This window comes from Nomascus leucogenys, chromosome 7b (genome assembly GCF_006542625.1).
Source record: "Nomascus leucogenys isolate Asia chromosome 7b, Asia_NLE_v1, whole genome shotgun sequence".
Taxonomy (NCBI): domain Eukaryota; kingdom Metazoa; phylum Chordata; class Mammalia; order Primates; family Hylobatidae; genus Nomascus; species Nomascus leucogenys.
The window spans coordinates 79,175,838-79,200,972 of NC_044387.1; the positions used below are offsets into that span (position 1 = coordinate 79,175,838).

General features: G+C 36.9%; 1 protein-coding gene across 8 annotated transcripts in view; it reads left to right on the forward strand.

The window, feature by feature from the left end:
* RXFP1 (relaxin family peptide receptor 1) overlaps nt 1–25,135 on the forward strand; it is a 121,041-nt gene that overhangs the window by 62,849 nt on the left and 33,057 nt on the right. For 6 of the 8 annotated variants that reach the window (XM_030815219.1, XM_004088545.3, XM_003257903.4 and 3 more), the window contains 6 exons: nt 3,498–3,603; nt 8,904–8,975; nt 11,789–11,860; nt 16,426–16,497; nt 16,587–16,658; nt 21,467–21,541. In XM_030815219.1, coding sequence (XP_030671079.1) covers nt 3,498–3,603; nt 8,904–8,975; nt 11,789–11,860; nt 16,426–16,497; nt 16,587–16,658; nt 21,467–21,541 — 469 coding nt within the window. Of the gene's footprint in view, nt 1–3,497; nt 3,604–8,903; nt 8,976–10,871; nt 10,956–11,788; nt 11,861–16,425; nt 16,498–16,586; nt 16,659–21,466; nt 21,542–25,135 lie in introns of those variants that run through there. The other 2 variants (XM_004088547.3, XM_030815220.1) reach the window with 2 other exon arrangements.

Sequence of the window (25,135 nt, forward strand, 5' to 3'; positions counted from 1 at the left end):
ACCAAATAATTTGCCCATTAAAAAGCTAAAAATTGGCTGGGCACAGTGGCTCACACTTATAATCCCAGCACTTTGGGAGGCTGAGGTAGGAAGATCTCACTTGAGACCAGGAGTTCAAGACCAGCCTGGGCAACATAGTGAGACCCCAATCTCTCCAAAAAATAAAAAATAAATAAAACTTAGCTGTGCTACTCAGGTGCCCAGGAGATTGAAGCTGCAGTGAGCTGTGATTGAGCCACTGTGCTCCAGCCTAGGTAACAGAACAAAACCCTCTCTCAGAGGGGGGAAAAAAACAGCTAAAAGTTTTTGGGAAAGGAAAAAGTTAATAGATATAATTTAACTGATAATATAATGTTTAAAATAATGAATTAAGCCATGTTGTCTCAAAACAGTTTTTATTCTTTTATCATATATTGTTTTCTTTTTATTTCTTAATTTTTTTTTTTTTTTTTGAGATTGAGTTTCACTCTTGTTGCCCAAACTGGAGTGCAATGGCGCAATCTTGGCTCCCTGCAACCTCTGCCTCCCAGGTTCAAGTGATTCTTCTGCCTCAGCCTCCCGAGTAGGGATTATGGACATGTGCCACCACGCCTGGCTAATTATGTATTTTTAGTAGAAACGAGATTTCTCCACGTTGGTCGGGCTGGTCTTGAACTCCCAACCTCAGGTGATCCACCCGCCTCAGCTCCCGAAATGCTGGGATTACAGGCATGAGCCACCGCTCCCGGTTTATTTCTTAAATTTTAATTGAATCTTTTAATACCTCACCTTATTCCCAAAAGGATTTTCAGCAACTTGCAATTAAAATACAGCTACTAAAAGCCTTAAACCATTAACATGATATAAAAGACAAAAGTTCAGTGGTGAGTGGAAAGCGAATGACAAAGAAAAATTAAGAAAATCCTTCCTGAGAAAAGTTCAGTGACTTCATCCACAGCCTAGTTATGAATTTCATAGCTGTTAAGTCCAAGAGAGAAAATAATGGGTTACATAACTTTCATAGTTTGTAAAGCAAAACAAACAAATGGGGAAAAACCAGATAAGTCAGCAAGAGAAATATATTTTTGCCTGATCCTGCACCCTGGAAGACATTTGTCACAAGTATAATTACATAAAAGGAATGAGGCTATTTAATAAATGCTGTATAAAAAAAGAAGTAATTTTTTCATCAGTACTTAACAAAAACAAATATATCATTGAGAGTTATTTAAAGACAATTTGTGGGGGGGAGTGCAGCTAATAACTAAATATATTTTTCAAATTTGAAAACAGTGTAAAAATAGAATGGCAAGTGTAGTGTAAAACTTGGTGTTAAAATTTAAGTTAAGGTTCCTAGTGTCCCACCTGATTTAAAGCAGATTATTATAGGGATTTATTGGAAATTAAACTGAGCAAAGCTTATAATCATTTTTGACCAGAATAATGTGAGGAATTCACATTAGTAAAGTCGTCTCTCAAGGGCAATATCATGGAAAATATAATATCTATGATGAGCCAATAAAATTAACAAAATTTAAGTTTAAAGGATTTGAAAAGTACAGAGATTTGGAAAGAATTACTTACTCAACCATAATTTGACCATTCAGAAGCTACCAGCATTAACTTGGTACTGCATTACTCATCTTTTTTTATTTTAACATAGTTGAAATTTCCTATACAAACCATTTTTATCAAATTTTCAATTAGCATTTTGGCATAATCAGGTATCCATATTACTACAACATCTTTTAAAATATTCCATGTAATAGTATATTTTGTAAGTGACATAATTTCCTTAATCATTCCTTGGCTGTTGGACATTAATGTGTTGTTTTTTCATTTTTCCCTATTGCAGATAACCCTGTAATCAACATATATGAATTATCTTAATTTAGTCTCTATATATGAAAAAAACGCACTGGGATTAACGCTAATTTCACTGCCCTCCGTTTCTGCCCTTCCTACTTCATTCTCAGGACCTTCATCTTCCTTCCCAACCTTTTCCATCCCATCCCCACAGCATACACATAGACTCACATACGAGATATGATTTTAACTTAAAGAGACAGCATCAGTTTTCAGACATCCGCAACCAAAGTGGGTACTTGCAACTATAAAACTGTTTTAAAGTTCTTGGCAGATACTCTGTTTATATTAAACACTAAATCTAGGCTATGGTCCTGATCTCTTGTAACCCTGTGAAGAAGTCTCTGGAGATATTTGGGAGGAGAGGAAGAACACATGTCACCCCATATCTGAGCCAAAAGCTCCTCATGAACAGTCATTCACAGAGGTCTCTGGTTAGCCACTGAGACACTTGCCTGCTCTCTGCAAGTTTCACCATAAAGGTCAGAAACTGGAAGCCTACAAGCAGAAAACTCTCATAGACAGTTTTGTTTGTCCAATAGTATTTTTAATGTTTTCAGTTAGCTAATATCAGTTTTTAAATAGATAGTTATATGTAAAACATTGTATTTCTGACTTCTTTGAGGAAGTTGGTAGATGTAGCTACAGAGGTTCCTATTCTAATATGGCAACAGATGGGAGAAGCTGTTGCACTTGGACATCTGGACGCAGTCTGCAGTGACATTGCCTGACCACTGGAGACACTGGAGTCTGTAACCCCTGCTGTATAGGTTAGGGCTCCAGAAGTCAATATGGGGGGAAAAACATTTCTCATTGCTCTCAGGAATTGGCCATTCCCCATCAGAGCGGGAACCAAACTATATTTATTATCCTAAATAATAATCTCATTCTGTTTAGCTATATGAATACATCATTGCAAATCTCCAAGAGACTTTAGATGTATTGACTCACATCCTAACACTATCGCTACAGCTCCACAAGATGGCCAAGGTCATACACCTCATTCTCCCTCTCTTTCCAACACCTAACACCAGTGAAAATAGAATCCTATGCAGGAAAAACGTTCACTCCCATAAATAAACTTTTATTCATCCTTTACCCCTATGTAAGCCAAAAGATTTTTTTTTAAATTATTTGGAGAACTCCTGATTAAAGAAAAAACTATAGACACTATCATTTGCCTTTAGTTCTCCTCGTTCTTGCTAGTTAAAAGTGATTTATTCCTCCTTTAAAGGTTTTGATTATGCTACTTTATTTTTAAGTGGCAGTTGTAATATGAACATTAAGCCTCATCACACATTATCATGTCAATCCTTAGCAGACTGTTCTCCATTCATTGCAAAATGAATGAAATAAGAGCAGATTATTTCATTCATTTTGCAATGAATGGAGAACAGTCTGCTATTTTTTAAAAAATGCATGAGCTGGTAAATGTGTGTTTCCAAATGTTAATGTTCTACCATCATTTTAAGATTAAATTAAAAGCAAACTTTGGAACCTTAATTTAAAGCATTGCCTAAATTGCCTACTTAACACATGATATGCTTTTGTACTAAATGATTTTCTCATTGCTTTTCATTTATTTCTTTTCATTACCCTCCGTTTCCTGGTCCCTCACTGTCATTATGCCTTACCACTTCCCCTTGATTCAGTGGTCGGTTCTGTGCCAGTGCAATGTCTTTGCCGAGGTCTGGAGCTTGACTGTGATGAAACCAATTTACGAGCTGTTCCATCAGTTTCTTCAAATGTGACTGCAATGTAAGTAGAAAAGAATGACTTCATCCTGACAGCCGGGTGGCACCTGTAAAATTGTATTATAATTAAGACCATGTCATTATTAGTAATATATTTTTATTCAAAGATGATGTCATTTTTCCTGGGTCAGGTATAATAATTACTGATATTTATTTTGCATTTATTAAATGCTAGACCCCACCTTAAATCATTCTTTATATTAACTAACCCCTCATAATAATCCTGTGAGGTATGGAGTATCACCATATTTTATCTAAACAAAAAAAGTCATCAATTGCATGTGCTACTAAAGAAAAAATGGCCTCTAATTAAACTATTACATAGAGCTTTCCTATTACATAGAATTTGCGCTTGACATTTATTGAAAGAACTCTTTTAGAATTTATTGGACCCAAATTTTAATATAATCTGATGTGTAAGTTAGAAAATAAGGTAAATTGGATAAGATATTCCCCCCAAAATATCATATTTAAAATCTGTTCTGAATCACATTTTGAGTCATAGATGTTAATGTTGTTGTTTTCTTAAGGAATTCAAACTTATGTATGTAAAAAAAAATTATCACCATAAGTGGTTTGTTGATTTCTAGTACCTGTAGTGTTAGTTTCTAGTACTAATTTGAATTCAACAAACTTCAGCAACACAAACATATACATTTGGCTGAAACTTTTTTAAAATAAATTAGTGGAGGATAGCTATTTTAATCCAATATTTTTGCTGAGTTTCTTTTTTCATCTAGATACCTTAGCGCCTTGTGACTCTCACTTTTGGGTATATGAGGACAAAATAAGAGTAAATCTTGAGTTTATGAATATTGACAAGTGTTACCGTTTTCAAACCAGGCCACATAATACAGCAATTGAAATACTTGATATATGAGGTAAGAGCTACAACTCCGAGTTCCTGTGCATAGTGGTTCCATTGAATTCACAGATCTGAGTTTACCCAATTTGTGATGGCCAAGGAATATGAACTGAGAATATCAGCAGAGTTTTCCAAAAGAGGGAACATTTCTGCTTGAACTAAGGAAAAAAGAGCTCTTCAGCATTCTTTCTTCTTCTTGCCTCACCGTGGCTCTTTCTCAAAGCAATTAGTCCTGCAAGAAAAAAGTAATAATCCCCCAAAAGAACCTGAAGTCTTATGGAGCACTTCTCTGATTTAAATTCTAACTGGAAATTCTGGGTATAAGAATTTATGAATAGTCTGGGCAACACAGAGAGAGCCCATCACTACAAAATAAAAATAAAAATTAGCCAGGTATGATGGCCCACACCTGTAGTCTCAGCTACTTGGAGGCTGAGGCAAGAGGATCACTTGAGCCTGGGCGGTCAAGGCTGCAGTGAGCTGTGATCAAGCCACTGTACTCCAGCCTGGATGACAGAGTGAGACCCTGTCTCAAACAAAAAAAAAGAGTCTATGATGATTTCATTCTATTTTCAGAGAAAAAAATCATAATCCTTCTCCACTGCTTGTATCAAATTACTAGAAAATCCAAATCAAAGGATATTCTGATGCAGCCAATTTCATTTTTCATTTTCCCAGAGTAAGATTTGAATCCATTCTTTAACAATTCAACCAACATTTGTGAAATAAAGAACAGAGAGAGAAAGCTGGGGGAATGGAGGGGAATAAGGCAATGGCTAACTAGAGAGGGCATGCCCCACACAAAGGTTGAATCATTGAATTAATTCCCATTCAATTTTAAAAATTGTCGTGATCTAATATACACATACATACATAAAGACATGCGGGCAGAAAACTGTGACCTACCAGTTTTCAACCCCTGGTATAAACAAAAAAGCTGGGACCAGGTCCTTGTAAATGATTGTCTGCAAGAAGGCAAGAAAGAAGGAGTCAAAGATGACTACAAGGTTTCCGTTCTAAGCAACAGTGTGATCGGAGAATGAAGAGACTTGGTGGCAGTAACTGAGGAAGATGGGGACTCCAAAGTTAGATGTTTTTTCCAGTGTGAGATTAACAGGTCACTCAGTGGAAATCTCCAATAGGCATTTGGAGATATAGGAATAAATCTCAGGAGTTTATGTCTACATTATTTTTATTTTATTTTTTGTTCAAAAAATAGCATTCTCTTGTGCTTTAGGTTGAGCCACTTGGTTGCAGTTGTCTATTTATACTTTTCTCTGCAGAACACTGACTTAGACCCATACCTAGTCCCAGTCTGTTCAGTTCCATACAGAAAAAGAACTCTATGCTTTATAGCAAATACATTAAAAAGTAAATATCAAATTTCATTAGTCAGTTCCTTCCAGACTTTGAGTTGGAGCTATTATAGGGAAATGTCAGAAGAGGACTGAACCATATATAAGTATCAAAGAAGCTAATACTCCAAGTAATGTTTATTGAAGTTGGGATTTTTAAGACATTTCACATAAATGCTAATGAACAAAACAGGCAAACATAGATAGATATGATTATTTTTACTTTTTTCTAGCTTGATAAACACTGATTTTGACTATTTGAGACTTGGCTTTAAGATCCTGGAATTTAATCACTAGAACTATATGATCTAATACTAAGAACTTCCTTTACAAAAACTAGAGCTAGCTTTGACAATAATGATTAAACTAGGCCATTTCTCTCTCACACACACACAAACACACACCCTCTTTGACTCTGTGAACAATCAAGGTTGGAATGTCAAATTTTAAAATATAAGGATTTGTTATAAAGTATTTGGGGTTGTTCTATTCAGGTCCTATTTTCTACCTGAAAAAGGAAAATGCCATGGCCTATATATCCTCCAAAGTTCCTAATAGAGTCTAATAATCCCTAAATAAATGTTATTGAAATGAATTTATAAATAAATACAAAAAAAAAGAAGTTGGTTGCCTCTTTAGCCCTCGGCTGTAAGACTGAACTTATTATTCAAAGAAAATTCTCTATTTATAGATAAAGTATAATTTGTGCAAATAGAGTATAAACTTCTTAAAGGCAGGTATTCAACATGTGCAAATGGCAGGCATTTGACACGTTTTTTGAGATAATGAGTGAATGAATGAACACATTTTTGGGGTTTTTTTTTGAGACAGTCTCACTCTGTCGCCCAGGCTGGAGCGCAGTGGCACGATCTTGGCTCACTGCAACTTCTGCCTCCCAGGTTCAAGTGATTCTGAGAATACATCTTTAAGAACACACTAAACTTTCATCTATGTCCTTAAATCAAACTCAGGTTTTTTTGTTTGTTTGTTTTTTGTAAACAGACAGGGTCTCACTGTGTCCCCCAGGCTGGAGTGCAGTGGTGCAGTCACAGTTCACTGCAGCCTTGACCTCTGAGGCTAGGTGATCCTCCTGCCTTAGCCTCCCAAGTAGTTGAGACTACCAGCTTGCACCACCATGCCCAGCTAATTTTTTTAATTGTTTGTAGAGATGGCTGGGGGGTCTCACTATGTTGCCAAGCTGGTCTTGAACTCCTGGGCTCAAGTGTTCCTCACACCTCCGTCTCCCAAAGTACTGGAATTATAGGTATGATCCACTGCACCCAGCCAAATCCAAATATTTAACAATTTATCTTGACACAATATAAACATTTAAACAGGATGTAAGCAGAATTTAGAATCTAAGTCAAGTCAGAATCATTAGCAGAAAAGAGATCCCCAATTAGTTAATATGTACAAGGAAATAATATTTGGTGACAGCCAGCAACTGAGAGTAGTTTCAAAAGGGAATTACTTGTTAATCAGCCTTTGGCATTATTTATTTAAAAAGCCATTAAGTGTCTGATATGTGTAGTCTAGAAAAGTGATTTTTAACATTTTTTCTTTCATTATTGTGTCCCTTCCCCCAGGGAGCCTTTTTAGACTTTTTTTTTCTATTTGTCTCCTCCTGTGAAATTTTAATACTACAGATATACGGACAGGTGCAGTGGCTCACGCCTGTAATCCCAGCACTTTCGGAGCCCGAGGTGGGTGGATCACAAGGTCAGGAGTTCGAGACCAGCCTGACCAACGTAGTGAAACCCCCATCTGTACTCAAAATTTTAAAATTAGCCGAGTGTGGTGGCGCACACCTGTAATCCCAGCTACTCAAGAGGCTGAGGCAGGAGAATCGCTTGAACCCAGGAGGCAGAGGTTGCAGTGAGCTGAGATCGTGCCACTGCACTCCAGCCTGGGCCACAGAGTAAGATTCCATCTCAATAATAATAATAATAATGATAATACAGATATACTATATATGTTCTTGTGTATATCTGTACATTATACATATAAAAAGTAAGTTTTTTTTTCTTAAGAACCAATTCTCACCTTCATTGAGAGTGCATGGTCTTCTAAACTCTAGAAAAGTGTTTCTCAAATTAGAGTCCAAAAATGTGTTCCAAAGAGTCCAAGAAAGTTTTTTTTAAGAAGGATTCATCACCAAGTTTAAGCAACACCGCTTCAAAACCTAAACATTGTTAGTGCTTATTGTATAAAACTGTCTTAACCTGAGTTAAGGTAACCTCCAGACAAAGCAGTCGGTTGCTCACTTATTAGTATCTGCTCCATGGTACTATAGAATGATAGTACTAATAATATCATATTATTAGATACCATCTAATCCAAATCCCTCCTTTCACAGTGAAAGAGACTGACTTGGAAAGGTTGTGTGTGATTCATGCAAGGAACCCCAGCTACACTGGTTTTGGTTTTTTTATTGTTTCATTTATTTTGCTTTTACTACATTACATTGCTGTTCTAAAACAAAAAATTAAGGGCTTGGGACCTTTCCAGTACAACCACAATTATGTGGATCTGGTCTGTGTCAAACTGCTTATTAAATTGTGATACAAAAGAAAATCTTTCTTTACAACTTCTTAGAAGTTGAAATGGAATCACTTATTGAATAAAGATGATCCAATTATAGGTACCAATTGATGTTTTCCTTCATAACTAATTTTAAGGTGGTGGAATGTGAGCAATGAAATATTGAGAATTTCTTGAGTGTTTTTTAAACAGAAAACACTATTCTTATTGTCACTTAGAAACTGAGATGCCTTCTAATGTTTGTTAAATACAAATAGGAAAGAAAAACATAACTGAAAATCAATTTTTTCAATTTTATTTTTTAACATTTTTTGTCAGAATTACAGTCATAACCAAAATTTTTAAAAAATGAATAGCTTTAATAGTGCAAAACTAACAGCTAGACCTAGTTCAAGTGATATGACAAATATGAGAGAGACATTATGAAGCAAAATGTTTCCTGAAAGCTAGTACTAAAGTTAATAGTTTGTAATTATCCCTATTGTTGTAATTTAGAAGTAAAGAAAAAACAACTTTAAGAATCAAAATTTACATTTATTTCAGGTCACTTCAGTGGAACTTAATAAGAAAGCTTCCTCCTGATTGCTTCAAGAATTATCATGATCTTCAGAAGTTGTAAGAAAATATTTAATTCCTGGTATTAAAATAAACTAGCATTTTTGGGCATATCTTTTTCTTCCCACTTCTGTGAACACCAACACTATTCCACTGCTTGTGTCTAATCCCTATTCAGGGAAGTATTTCGCTGTTAACTGAAGACTTCCAGGTAACACTTATTTTTTCTGAGTAATTTTAGAAACCATTCTAGAAAAACCTCAGACACGTATTTCCAAAGGAACTGGAACATGTATACTGTGAATCCTCCTACCACATTCCCCCAAAATGGAGATTCTTAGAAGCTTTTATCCTCTGCGTTATTCTAGCATGGAATACCTCAATGCTCATCTTAGAGAAAAATGTTACGCTCTTTTGCCAGATCCACCATCAAGAAAGTGAAGAATTTTCTTCCATGTGTTTTCAAATTCATTATCTACCTAAAATAGCAAGTCACTGTGGGTTGAAACCTCTGAGCATGTTGTCTTGGAGACTTGATTCCATTTTCACATCTGCCTTGTGAGTGGGTTTTATTTTGGCCTTGAGTAGTATCTGACATGCTAGCTTCCCTTCAGAACTCTCAAAATCCATACTGGCCCACGTGATGTTTGTTACTTAGGTCAACTTTGTAACTAAATTATGTTGTCATATGGTGAATTGTTGGGTTTAGATACTCTGTACCTAAATCACACTAACCAAGAAATATCTCAGGATTCATTGTTTCATTTTTATACCAATATAGATTGGTTCTTATTTTGGTTTTACAATAGGGAAACCTGATAAATTAATATATATATGCACATTTTTAAAGATAACAGATGGAAATTGAGTGGAATCAGAAAAAAAATTAACCCACTTCTTTCAGTGAAATATTCTAAAAATCCAGATAGTCTGCAGAATATCTATTTCATATTTGAAAACAGAAACTCTAATGAAAATAACTTTTCAAAATTTCATTCTGAACATTTATCAGTCAAAAGAGCAGAATTTTTCACAATTAGGCCTGACAAAACTTCAAGAGTACACTCACTTATTCTATTTTCTGATTTCTGGAGACTAAAGAATTTTTCTGTAGCATCACCTTGTGTCCACTTATTTAAAGGAGCTAGACTACAAATCTAAATATCAAAATTCAGATTTATATAATGCAGTGGCTTAGCATTTTTGTACAATAAATATTGAATTAATTTTCTTTTTTGAACTAACCACCGTACTAATGTGGATGAATTAATTCCTGAATGACCAATTTGTTCCATGTAACAAAATGATCAAAATAGCCTAATTATTTAAAAATTTCTAATTGGTTATTAAAAGTCTATACCTTTAGACCTCCAGGCAATACAGCCTATTCCTTAGTAGATGATTATAACACTAGAAATAAACAAACAAATGCATGATAAATGAGAACCATTCATTACCTACTACATGATTGGGCCCACAGCATGTCAGGTTCAGGTGCATAATCATTTTTTTTTAAGAGACAGGGTCTCACTCTGTCACCCATGCTGGAGTGCAGTAGTATGATCGTAGTTCATTGCACCCTCAAACTTCTGGGCTCAAGTGATCCTCCCACCTCAGACTCCCAGGTAGCTAGGACTACAGGCATGTGCCACCACAGCTGGCTCCTTTTTTTTTTTTAGAGATAGGATCTCACTATGTTGCCCTGCCTGGCTGGTCTGCTTCAAATGATCCTCCTGCCTTGGCCTCCCAAAGCTCTGGGATTATGGGCATAACCCACTTCACCCAGCCTATAATAAATTTTATAATAACATTTCACAGTCAAAGTTAGGTTTTCTTCCATGTTGGAGAAATAGGGTACTTTTCAGTCAAAATTTCTAATTTAACTGAATGTTCACTCATATTGGTTTCTTTCTTATTGCTCCTAAAAATTATAACAAATTACATATAAACTTTCAGGACACTCTAAAGAACAATGGTGACCCGCACTCAGAACATGAAGGCAGCCTTGAAATCCTTCCTTTGTCATTCCCACAATCTGGGGCAAGTACACGTAGAAATGAAAAACTTTGTGTGGGTGCAATGATGCAATAGCGTATACTCTGGTACCCATTTCCTTTGACCTCCAGTTAAGGTCGTATTTTCAGTATTACTTAACTATGTAAGCCTGCATTCTTGTCTTGACATTCCAATCTAATTTATATTCTTCCAGTCCTGATTATTTTTGCTTATGTTTTTCTCTTTTGCCACTTTTACTCCTTATAAATTTTCCCCAAACAGTCTTTGGAACAAGGTTTGGATGTCAAATTAATGAGATCAAAATTGACTTGGTTGACAGATTTGTGATTAACATAGAATATGGTTTGGGACATTAAAAACATCATAAACTTTTAGGTTGGCTAGCACTGTGTTGAGCACTTAACAAGTTTAAAGAATTATAACAAGACCTGTATTAAAAGTCTGACTTCTAGACTTCTGATTTGTGAGGGCTTTACTATGTGTTAACATTTTATTTCTAGAAAATTCCAATAGTAAGCTTAGGCTGTTATTCATTCATCTTTATAGCTAGAATTTCTAAATACAAACCAGCTTAATTGTCCATAAATTTAATAGAAACATGAAGAGATATGATATCCGGCTTCACTAAATTATTTTGTAATGTTTACCTTTTTCAATTTTTAAAATGTTTAATTGTCATCAAATACACATAACATAAAATGTAGCATGTTAACCATTTTTAAGTCTATCTTCAGAGGCATTAAGCACGTTCATATTGCTATGCTACCATCACCATCATCCATCCACAGAATTCTTTTTGTCTTGCAAAAGTGAAACTCTGCTTCATTTTTTTTTCTTTTTAATAATCATTTTCACAGGTACCTGCAAAATAATAAGATTACATCCATCTCCATCTATGCTTTCAGAGGACTGAATAGCCTTACTAAACTGTAAGTACCAGTGCAAATTAATTTGCCCATTCCATGGTAGTCTGACAGCCTAGACTATTCTAATCCAGACCAGCCTCCCTGTCCATGACAGTACCAAGGAGCCATGCAAGTCGTGCTGAAGGAGCAGTAGAGCACCGTGGCTAAGACCATGGGATTGTGAATTAGACAGGTTTCAGTCTGAGCCCTGATTGCCTTACTTACTAGGTGTGTGACCTTGAGCAATTTGTATTCCTTTCTTTTTTTTTTTTTTTTTTTTTTTGAGACAGTCTCTCTCTGTCACCCAGACTGGAGTGCAGTGGTGCAATCTCAGCTCACTGCAGCCTCCACCTTCCGGGTTCAAGCAATTCTCTACCTCAGCCTCCCGAATAGCTGGGATTACAGGTGCCCGCCACCATGCCTGGGTAATTTATTTTGTATTTTTAGTAGAGACGTGGTTTCACCATCTTGTCCAGTCTGGTCTTGAACTCCTGACCTCATGATCCACCTGCCTCAGCCTCCCGAAGTGCTGGGATTGCAGGTGTAAGCCACCACACCCAGCCAATTTATATTCCTTTCTAAGCATAAGTTGCATCTACTATAAAACACAAATAATAGTTCGTACCTCAGGGATGTTGTAAGAGACAAGAAAATGCGTGGGAAGCATTAGGCACACTGTGCCTGACACATACTAAGAATTCAATATACATTTGCCATGGTGACAGGAGTGATGACTGAATGAACTTAGACAAAGTAAAAGCCTGATGCAGCCAAGCGGGGTGGCTCATGCCTACAATCCCAGCACTTTGGGAGGCTAAGGCACAAAGATCCCTTGAGCCCAAGAGTTTGAGGCTGCAGTGAGCTAGGATTGCACTACTGCACTCCAGCATCCAGCATGAGCCATAGACCAAGACCCTGTCTCTGAGAAAAAAAAAAAAAAAAAGCCTGATGATGATATTTGTGATGAAGAAGAAAAAACCCGAAGACTTCCCTAGTTATTCAATTATTCTTTTCTCACTAATCCCACTTTTACAAATGCATGAAATACTGTAAGGTTAAAGAAATAAAGCTTTTTGTGGTATAATATACATAATCTAAAATTCACCATTTAACTGTTTTTAAGTAAACCATTCAGTGGCATTAAGTACATTCACATTGTTGTGGAACCATCATCACCATCCACCTCCAAAACTTTTTCATCTTCCCCAACTGAAACTCCATATTTGTTGAATAATAATTCCTCATATCTGTCTCTCCCCATTTCCCCCTCTCCCCAGCCCCTGGCAACCATCATTCTACTTTCTGTATTTATTAATTGGCTACTTTAAGTACCTCATATAAGGAGAATCATAAAATATGTAGTCTTTGTGTCTGGTTTATTTCACTTAGCACAGTGTCTTTAATGTTCACATGTTATAGCATGTGTCAGAATTTCCTTTTTTAGGGCTGAATAATAGTCCATTGTATTTATATACCACATTTTGTTTAACTGTTTATCTATCAGTGGACATTTGGGTTGTTTCCACCTTTTGGCTGTTGTGAATAATGTTGCCATCAACACAGGAATACAAATATCTGTTTTGGTCCCCACTTTCACTTTCACTTCTTCTGGGTATATACCCAGAAGTGGAATTGCTAAGTCAGATGGTAATTCTTTGATTTTTGAAGGACTGCCATTTGATTTGATTTTGATTTTTTAAGGGACTGCCATACTGTTTCTTACAGCAGTTCTACCATTTTACTTTCCAACTAGTGATGCACAAAAGTTCCGATTTCTCCGCATCCTCACCAACATTTGTGTTCTCGTTTCATTTGTTTGTTTTGACAATAACTATCCTAATGGGTGTGAAGTGGTATCTCATTGTGCTTCTTTTTAAAAAAAACAGGCTTTCTCAATGTTCCATTTTATTCAGTTCTGCCATGCAGCATTCTAGAAGTAACTGGAAAGAAGTATAACCACACGAGTACATAACTCCCTGTATTTCCATTTATGTCCCCTTGTTTTCCACGTATCCTGTTCTCTATCCTAACTCAAGAAACCCATTCCAGTCAGATTTTTAGCTTGTGGTATCAGAGTTTGGGATTGAGTCAAGAACACCTAGTAATTTACTAGCAAAATGGAAGAAGACTGCAGAAGACTCGAAGCCTTAACAGTAACCACTTTACCATGTCCTCTCCCCTTCTACCCCATCCCTGCTCTTTCATGTCTTAGCAAAATACCCAGCGTCAATATTGGACTCACTCCCATCAGGCTCCTGACTCTCTTCTTTCCATATATCTTTGCAAAATTTACTAAACACCATCTGTTTGGTTTAATGTTCAGTGGATGTGGAGGAAGCTCTTGAAAGGCAGTACAGAACTGGAGAGTAAACTTAAAAGTGTCCTCCATCTCTTTTCATAGCTTTTGTATAGTGCCGGAATATTGTTGAGTGTTAAAGATGCCACATATTTCTAGTTAAATAATCGTTAGTCCTAGCACTTTGGGAGGCTGAGGTGAAAGGATCACAAGGTCAGGAGATGGAGACCATCCTGGCTAACACAGTGAAACCCCGTCTCTACTAAAAATACAAAAAATTAGCCGGGCATGGTGGCACACGCCTGTAGTCCCAGCTACTCGGGAGGCTGAGGCAAGAGAATCACTTGAACCTGGGGGGTGGAGGTTGCAGTGAGCCAAGATCGCGCCACTGCACTCCAGCCTTGGCATCAGAGTGAGACTCCATCTCAAAAAATGATAATAATAATCATTAGATACCTGATGATTTATGGATCTAAATAATGATTAGATCCATAAGTATTCATTAACCCTCATAGAGTGCACGTATTTTAGGTAGACACCATGAGGGCATAGAAAGATAACTCAGGCTTGCTCCCTTTAAGTAGTTATATCTTAATGTTTCAGATAGAGCACTGAGCTATCACTGGGGAGGGGCAGGACTCCTGTTCTCTAGAAGTTTATGATCTAAGATGGGAAAACAATGCCAACATATATACAACATTAGAGAACCATTTTTGAAAAGTACTTAAGTTCCAAACCTGTGTTGCCGAAACCAAAATTGCTATTATGGTTCACTGAAAGGAGTGATTATCTCAGGTCCAGAGCAGTAAAGGATGGCTCTGAAAAATGAAGAGGACTGGGCAAAACAGGTGAGCATAGGGAGCAATAGTGGATCAAATGTCTTTTACCTGGAGGGTTTTTGTATAAGAGAACCCCCTGAGGTTGTAAGTCATTTCTTACCCCTTACTGTGCCCACCTGGGCTCCAGGTTTGCAAAGGAGGGAAGGAAGAGGCTCTATCGCGGGGTGCCATTGCTCACTAGCCCTGAGCAAAAGTCAAACCCAGCAAGGGAGAACAGATTCCTGGCAGGCGAAATTCTACAGGATGTTTACTCAAGATATGAAAGACTGAAGAAGAGAGAGAAATCAGTGTGAATCGTGTATTAGTGGAAGTCAAACTTGAACTCTTACTTGCATGTGAATCATAAGCAGAAAGAAAAAGGAAAGAGGGAAGAAACTGGAGTAAGAAGTGTGAGCAGAGACACTGCTATAAAACATAATGTATACTGAATGTTTATGGCATGCATTGCCTCTATTAAACCATAGGAAGTAGATCCTGATATTATCCCCATTTTAGAGTTGGGGAAGCTGAGGCTTACAGGAATTCATTGCTTGCTCAAGGTCACTATTAATAAGTACAGGAGTCAGGAATCAAACTGTTCGATAGCAGATTTAGTGCAGTGAATTGCTACACTAGAGAGATTGAGACATGAGTGAACATGGCAAGAAGAGGAGATCAACACAATAGAACAGAGAGTTATTTCACTTTGCAGAGGAGTGGGATGTAAAGATGGGTAAGGCAGAGTCGAACTCTTTAGCAAGGGATACAATACCCTTTTGTGCAGAACAGGCCCCTGCCTGCCTCCTGGGTTTGTCTCCTGTCTCTCCTCATAGCCCCTTCATGGTGAGGCCCCATTGAATTACCTGGTGATTTCTTAACTTTTCAGACTCTCTTACCTCTTGCGTTTGCATAAGCTATTTCCTCTGCCTAGAATAGCTCCTGCCCATTCTTTGCTTTGTGAATTGCATGTCTTCATCCAAGACTCTTCTCAATTGTGCTTCTGTTTAGTAAAGCCTTCTCCTGTCTCCTCATTCCTCCACACTCTGCAGTCCCTACTCCTAGCAAAGCTGGGTGCTTTCTCCTCTGCAATGGCAGAGCAACCATGCATTATACACTTCCCTCTGTTTCCCTGACATTACAAAGTAATCTGTTCACATGCTGTGGTCTCTTCAGACTCAAAGCCCCTTAAAGAAAGGGATGGCATGCTTAGCACAGTGCCATGGTGTAAGTATTCAAAATAGGTTAATGAATACATGAATAGGTGAATGAATAGATTGATTAATTAATTATGGGGAAATTTAAAACTAGGTATGATAAGGTAAGTGATAGCAATTCTTAGAGATTCAAAGGCAGGGAAGTGTCATGATGAGAATGCTATATGAAAAAATTTAAGATAGATGATTATTGTTTTTACTTTTCTTATTGTAAGACATCAAAAAGCTACAAATTTATTGTAGTCATTTCTCCTTTTCCAGGTATCTTAGTCATAACAGAATAACCTTCCTGAAGCCGGGTGTTTTTGAAGATCTTCACAGACTAGAATGGCTGTATGTTTAATTTATGTGGCATTTTATAGCACTAGTTTTTAGATTCTAGAGATATATAAATAAATTAATTTTTTTCTTCTGGCTGGCAGGATCATTGAAGATAATCACCTCAGTCGAATTTCCCCACCAACATTTTATGGACTAAATTCTCTTATTCTCTTGTAAGTACTAAACTAAAGCAAATATTTCAATCAAAGGCAAAGACATGAATAAAAATTAATGCTTAAATTTAATACCATTAAATCTGGATTTGTTAAAACCCCAAAGAGGCCTTTTCAGTGAAAAACCTTTTCTTAATCATATTCTATAAGGCTATTTATAGTTCCAACAATTTTAAAAGATTTTCTGTCTTCTAGAATATGAGCCCATAAAAACTGAATACATTCCCACTCATATTTTATCACAATATTCTTTTTTTTTTTTTGACATGGAGTCTCACTCTATCGCCCAGGCTGGAGTGCAGTGGCATGACCTTGGCTCACCACAACCCCTGCCTCCTGGGTTCAAGCCATTCTCCTGGCTCAGCCTCCTGAGTAGCTGGGATTACAGGTGTGTGCCATCACGCCCAGCTAATTTTTGTATTTTGAGTAGAGATGGGGTTTCACCATGTTGGCCAGGCTGGTCTTGAACTCCTGACCTCATGATCCTCCCACCTTGGCCTCCCGAAGTGCTGGGATTACAGGCGTGAGCCACCGCGCCCAGCATTTATCACAATATTCTTAAGCACATCATTACTGTCTTTACAGGCAGACCTCAATGATATTGTGGGTGTGGTTCCAGACCACTGTAATAAGGCAAATGTCACAATAAAGCAAGTCACACAAATTTTTTTGGTTTCCCAGTGCACATAATAAAGTTATGTTTACGCTATAGTGTAGTCAACTAAGTGTGCAATAACATTATGTTTAAAAATGTGCATACCTTAATTTTAAAATTCTTTATTGCTAAAAAGTGCTAACAATCATCTGAGTTTTCAGCGAGTCGTAATCTTTTTGCTGGTGAAGGGTCTCATGTCAATGTTGACAGCTGCTGACTAACCACAGTAGTGGTTGCTGAAGGCTGGGGTGGCTGTGGCAATTTCTTAAAATAAGATAACAATGAAGTTTGCTACATTGATTGACTCTTAATTTCATGAAAGATTTCTCTATGGTATGCAATGCTATTTGCTAGCACTTTACCCACAAGAGAAGTTCTTTCAAAATTGAAGTCAGTACTCTCAAATCCTGCCATTGCTTTATCAAATAAGTTTATGTAATATTCTAAATGCTTTTTTGTCATTTCAACAGTGTTTATAGCATCTTTACCAGGAGTAGATTCCATCTCAAGAAGCCACTTTCTTTGTTCATCCATAAGGAGCAACTCCTCATCCGTTCAAGTTTTATCATGAGATTGCAGCAATTCAGTCACATTTTCAGGCTCCACTTCTAATTCTAGTTCTCTTGCTATTTCCACCACATCTACAGTTACTTCTTCCACTGAAGTCTTCCCTTCGAAGTCACCCATGAGGGTTGGAGTCAACTTCTTCCAAACTCCTGTTAATGTGAATATTTTGACCTTGCTTTCATGAATCACAGATGTTCTTAATGGCATCTAGAATGGTGAATGCTTTCTAGGAGGTTTTTAATTGACTTTGCCCAAATCCATCAGAGGAATCACTATCTATGGCATCAATAGCCTTACAAAATGTACATCTTAAATAATAAGACTTGAAAGTTAAAATTAGTTTTTGATCCATGGGCTATAGAATGGATGTCATGTTAGCAGGCATGAAAACAACATGAATCTCCTTGTAGATCTCCATTGGAGCTCTTGGGTGACCAGATGCCTTGTCAATGAGCAGTGTATCTTGAAAGGAAATCTTTTTTTTCTGAGCAGTAGGCCCCAAGAGTGGGCTTAAAATATTTAGTAAACCATGCTGTAAACAGATGTGCTGTCATCCAGGCTTTGTTGTTCCATTGATGGAGCACAGGCAGAGTAGATTTAGCATAATTCTTGAGGGCCCTAGGATTTTTGGAACAGTAAATGAGCATCGACCTCCACTTGAAGTCACCAGCTGCATTCGCCTCCAACAAGACAGTCAGCTTGTCCTTTGAAGCTTTGAAGCCAGGCATTGACTTCTCTCTAGCTATGAAAGTCTTGTATGGAATCTTTTTTTTTTTTTTTTTTTTTTGGAATCTTTTTTCAATAGAAGGTTGTTTCATCTACATTGAAAATCTGTTGTTTAGTGGAACCACCCTTCATGAATGATCTTAGCTAGATCTTCTGGATAACTTGCCACAGCTTCTCCATTAGTACTTCCTGCTTCACTTTGTAATTTTCTGTTACAGAGACAGCTTCTTTCCTTTCCTCATGAATCAACATCTGCTAGCTTTAAACTTTTTTTCTGCAGCTCCTTCACCTCTCTCAGCCTGCATAGAATGAAGTAGAGTTAGGCCTTGCTCTGGATTAGGCTTTGGCTTAAAGGAATGTTGTGGCTGGTTTAATCTTCTATCCAGACCACTAAAGCTTTTTCCATCAGCAATAAGGCTGTCTTACTTTCCTATCATTTGTATGTTCATTGGAGTAGCACTTCTAATTTCCTTCAAGAATTGTCCTTTGCATTCACAATTTGGCTAACTGGTGCATGAGGCCTGGTTTTTTGACTTATCTCAGCTTTCAAAATCCCTTCCTTACTATGTTTAATCATTTCTAGCTTTTGATTTAAGGTGAGGAGGTATGCAAGCAGTATATCTTGAAAGGAAACCTTTTTTTTTCTGAGCAGTAGGTCTCAAGAGTGGGTTTAAAATATTTAGTTAACCATGCTGTAAACAGATGTGCTGTCATTCAGACTTTGTTGTTCCATTGTAGAGCACAGGCAGAGTAGATTTAGCATAATTCTTGAGGGCCCATAATTCTTGTGGGACTCTTCCTTTCATTTGAACACTTAGAAGCCATTGTAAGGTCATTAATTGGCTTAATTTCAATATTGTTGTGTTTCAGGGAATAAAAAGGCCTGAGGAGAGAGATATGGAGGAATGGCTGGTTGGTCAGAACACACACAACATTTATCGATTAAGATTGCTGTCTTGGCTGGGTGGGGTGGCTCACGCCTGTAATCCTAGCACTTTGGGAGGCCGAGGTGGGCAGATTATCTGAGGTCAGGAGTTTGGGACCAGCCTGACTAACATGGTGAAACTCTATCTCTACTAAAAATAGAAAATTAGCTGGGTGTGGTGGCACATGCCTGTATCCCCAGGTACTCTGGAGGCTGAGGCAGGAGAATCGCTTGAACCTGGGAGGTGGAGGTTGCAGTGAGCTGAGATTGCACCATTGCACTCCAGCCTGGGCAACAAGAGTGAAACTTTGTCTCAAAAATAAAAAAGATTGCTGTCTTCTATGGGCATGGTTTGTGACACCACAAAACTACTGCGATAGTAACATCAAAGATCACTGATCACAGGTCACCACAAACAATACAGTAATAAAAAGTTTGATGGCTGGGCAGGGTGGCTCATGTCTGTAATATCATGCTTTGGGAGACTGAGGAGAGAGGATAGCTTGCAGCCAGGAGTTTGAGACCAGCCTGGGCAATATAGCAAGACTCCATCTCTACCAAAAAAAAATTTGTTTTTAGTTAGCAGAGCGTGGTGACACATGCCTGTAGTCCCAGCTACTCAGGGGGCTGAGACAGGAGAATCACCTGAGCCCAGGAGTTTGAGGCTGCAGCGCACCATGGTCACACCACTGCACTTCAGCCTGGACAACAAGGCAAGACCCTGACTCAAAAAAAGGAAAAAGTTTGAAATACTCTGAGAATTACCAAAATGTGACACAGACACACTAAGTGGGCACACACTGTTGGAGAAATGGCATTCATAGACTTGCTCAATGCAAGGTTGCCCTAAACCTTCAATTTTAAAAAATGCAGTATCTGCAAAGTACAATAAAGCAAAACACAATAAAACAAGGTGGGCTGGGTGCAGTGGCTCACACCTGTAATCACAGCACTTTGGGAAGCCGAGGTGGGCAGATCACCTGAGGTCAGGAGTTCAAGACTAGCCTGGCCAACATGGTGAAACCCTGTCTCCACTAAAAATATAAAAAGAAAAAAATAGCCGGGCATGGTGGCGGGCATCTGTAATCCCAGCTACTCAGGAGGCTGAGGCAAGAGAATTGCTTGAACCTGGGAAGTGGAGGTTGCAGTGAGCCAAGATGGCCCCACTGCACTCCAGCCTGGGCCACAGAGCAAGACTCTGTCTCAAACGAAATAAATAATAAATAAATAAATAAATAAATAAATAAATAAATAAATAAAAATAAAACGATGTGCCTACGTTAATCTTGGTAAAGAAAAAAATTCCTTTAAATCATCTCCTTTCCACCATTTGTTGTTGAGGGGTTTGGGCTTTTTTTTTTTTTTTTTTCAGTTGCTAACATTACTGCTTTCCTCCATATAATAACTTATATTTGTTAAAATTTTATTACTATCAAGTATTTAAATATAATTAGATTATAATTAAATATAATTAGATTATATTTAAATTATAATTTAAATAAAATTAGAGGGAAGGCTGGGCATGGTGGCTCACGCCTGTAATCCCAACACTTTGGGAGTCCGAGGTGGGTGGATCATTTGAGGTCGAGAGTTTGAGACCAACCTGGCTAACATGGTGAAACCCCGCCTCTACTAAAAATACAAAAATTAGCCGGGTATGGTGGCGCATGCCTGTAACCCCAGCTGCTCGGAAGGCTGAAGCAGGAGAATCACTTGAACCTGGGAGGCGGAGGTTTCCATGAGCCAAGATCATGCCACACCACTCCAGCCTGGGCGACAGCCAGACTCCATCTCAAAAAAAAAAAAAATTAGAAGGAAAAAACAACTAATTTAGTGGATTTGTGTGGTTTCATAAGAATAATAATAATACCATGTTTGACCCAAGATGAGAAGAGAACCAGAAATATGTGACTTGTTTGTCTTTTCCTTTTTCAGAGTCCTGATGAATAACGTCCTCACCCGTTTACCTGATAAACCTCTCTGTCAACACATGCCAAGACTACATTGGCTGTAAGCGATTGTATCTTTTTTTAAAGAACTCAACTAAATTTTCTGTTTTTACCTAATTCATTCCAGATACAAGATTGTTTTAGTTTTTCTTAAAAATGATAAGGGTTTTAGTATCATATCACATTTCCTCAAACTGCTTTAACATGATTTTTACATTAAACATCTACTTTATCTAAACTAACATCTCTAAACTCTCAGCAAAATAAAACATCTCAAAAAATATATATATGTATATATATGTACTGGAGCCAGGAAGAAGAAACACAGAAGGAATGTCACCGCATCTATATAACATCTCCCCCTTTCCCTGCTGATATACTCACCTACTAATTTGGCACAAAAAGACTAAGTCGTTTTAATTTCACTCTAGAATTCTGAATAATAAGAATATGATATTTAGCATTTATTTTTCAAAAACTAATCATGATAAAATATGTTCCATGGAATATTTTACACAGTAGCTTTGCTTGTAGTAATAAGTATCACTCCACCATTCAGAACTCAACCATCCAGTAAATTTGCCTATTTAGAACACAAGTAAAAAATAAAAGAAAGAAATAACCAAAATAACTATTAACAAGTTCAATCAACAAACTGCCATATGCTGTATCATATGAAAACTCCCTCTGTCTCTTATTTTATAAGAAATTCTCACAAGTTGGTTGTTTGATTTCTAAGCTCATAGCAGATTACAAATGTCAAATTAAAAGGAAGAGGAAAAGTTAGAGTCAAAAGCATTGATTGTAGTCAAAAGTAACAACTATCAACTTGATAAAAAAGCATAAGTGAGAAATGCTATAAAAAGCAATGACAGTAATTCAAACTGTACTAATTTGCAACCTCTCAGAAAAAAACAAACATCCTGAAAAGTTACTAAGTCCAGTAGGCATTTTGGTATGACAGTACAGTACTGTACTATACATTGAAAACAAGCTAAAGCCATAAAGGAAAGGGCAAATTAAGTTCAATATCCTTCATTAAAATTGAATTTTGGTTCAAATGAATGCATTAGCATCTATTACAGCCTCAGTAATCCCAACTTAGTAATTAAGCACAATTGAACAATACTTACATAATTAGCAATTAAAATGTGTGCATTTAGACCAGAAGCAACTGTGTGCAGTATTATGACCAAGCAATAATAAACCTTGCCTTTGTTTATAAAAAGGCAAGAAGATATACAATATACTTCAGATAAACATCAAAATGATTAAGATGTATTACTAAAAAAAATTAAAATTAAAAATTTTGTTACTCAAGTTTTCATAGGTAAATTCTAGCTATCCAAAACAACTTATTCCATATGAATTCCTGATAGTGAATATTATCCTGATTTTAATTCTGGTAATAATAATACTTTACTTTATAATTATTCACTTCTTTATAACTAATCATACTATTCTTACCTTGCATGAACTTTCATTTAGCACAGTATGAACTAGAAAATCTGACAGATTTGTTGGCCAAACATCATTTTAACTCTGATTTGGGGGAAAAATACATACAAAATAAAGAGACAGATGACAGCCCAGGAAATTATGCTTCTAAGGTATTTGCAAGACAATAAACTGAAACCTATATTAGTTCTTGCAAAAAAATGAGAAACTGTAAATGCCACAATAAAAGTTGTAAAGTTCAAAAAGAAAGAAATAGAAGTAATAAGCAAGCATAAGGACAGATATGGCAATAGCCAAAGGTGAACTAAAAGTCAAGAAATAAAGTAAACTTTTCTTTTGAGATGAAATTAAGCAAGTTTATTTATTAGCCAAAGAAGTCAATATGAAAAGCTTGAAAATATAGAAGACGATGGGAATACACAATAGTGCGAAGTAGTAGGAGACATGGAAAAGAATGGAAAAATAAAATGTGATCACACACACACACGCATACACACAGAAGTGAAAATGAATGAACTATCAGTACTTCAACATGACTTAATTTCAAGAACATATGAATTACTCAAGAAAAAGTCACAGAAGACTACATATATTACAATTCCATTCCTATAATACTGATTAAGATATAGAAAGCCACAAGACAGCAGTACTTCCCCTCTACCAATAAGAAAGAGCTTTATAATCTACAAAGTCATAATTTTGTGGAGCCCATAAGTAGGCTACAGTCATAAGGTAGCCAAATAAATGGAATTCTAAGAAGCAACAAGGAGATGTGGGACATAACATACTATTTCACCTTTGACAGAGCACAGGATGAAGAGTTGGCTGGCATGAAAGCAGGTACAAAGAAAACTGCTAAAACTTTAATAAACTTGTAAGCTTAACTGTGGGCTACTATAGCACTTTAGAAGAACTGGGAACCCCATATGCAAGGGGATTTAGCTATCTTTAACAGGCTCTGTTTCACTAATCTCCACCAACCACAAGAAAAACTAGGAGTAGGTAAGGAAACCAGACAGAGCCCTCATTGGTAGCACTACACAAAACTCCACCTTCTTCTCTAAACTCACCCCTCTCAGGGAACAAAAGCTTCAAGCCTTTGGGAGTGGGACAGAAAATCCTCCTCACCCAGGGACCGGGCAAAGATCCATTACTTCCATAGGAGGAATAGAAACTAGAGCATTCTGCCCCAGGGTACCAACAAAAAAAAAACACTCCAGCCAGGATCTTGCACTGGTCAAAGCAGTGGATAGTGCCCATTTGTATCATGGCAGAAAATGCTCTTATGAGAGTTTGGCTTCTGGGGAAGGGGAAACAGCAAAGCTGAGACAGCCCCATCCCCAAAAGGGTAAGGAAAAAGAAGTACATTGTCAAATTATAAAGCAATCAACAGAACCAGAACCAGCAATAACTCAGATTTTACAACTTCCAAACAGAGACATTAAAATGCTTATGATTAGTAAGTTAAGTAATATAATGGAAAGATGGATAATATGCACGAACATAAAGAAAATGTCAGCAAAAAGATGGAAACTACAAAAGAGAAACAAAAAGTTATTTTAATAGCCTTAGCAGCAGAATGAACACAGCTAAGGAAAGAATCAACAACCTTGAAGATAGATCATAGAAAGCTTTCAAATTGAAACGAAAAGAAAAAGGAGACAAAAATAAAGGCAAAACAGAGAATCCAAAAGCTGCAGGATAATATAATTGTCTAACAAATGTGTAAATGGAGTCACAGAAGAAGAATAGAGGAAGAACAGGACAGAAGACATAGCTGGAGAAATAATAGCCAAGAATTTTGTTACATTAATATAATGCAACAAAGCAGAAATCTAAGAACCTCAGAAAAATCCATGCAGAAATCGACAAAAACTAGATAAATCATAGTCAAATGCTGAAAACCAAAGATAAAGAAAAGTATCTTAAGGCAATCAGAGAAAATAGAAACATTATACACTGTAAAACAAAGACAAGAAATGCAACTTTTTTTTAGAAGCCACAAGGACTATGGTAATATTGGGGGAAAAAGATTTCAGAGTAAGGACTATCACCAGGGATAAAAAGGGATATCATATAATAATAAAAAGATCAATTAAGCAAAAATATGTGATAATCCTAAATGAGTAAACGGTTTCAAAATACATAAAGTGAAAACAATAGAACTGTAAAGAGAAATAGCTAAAAGTCAAAAGAT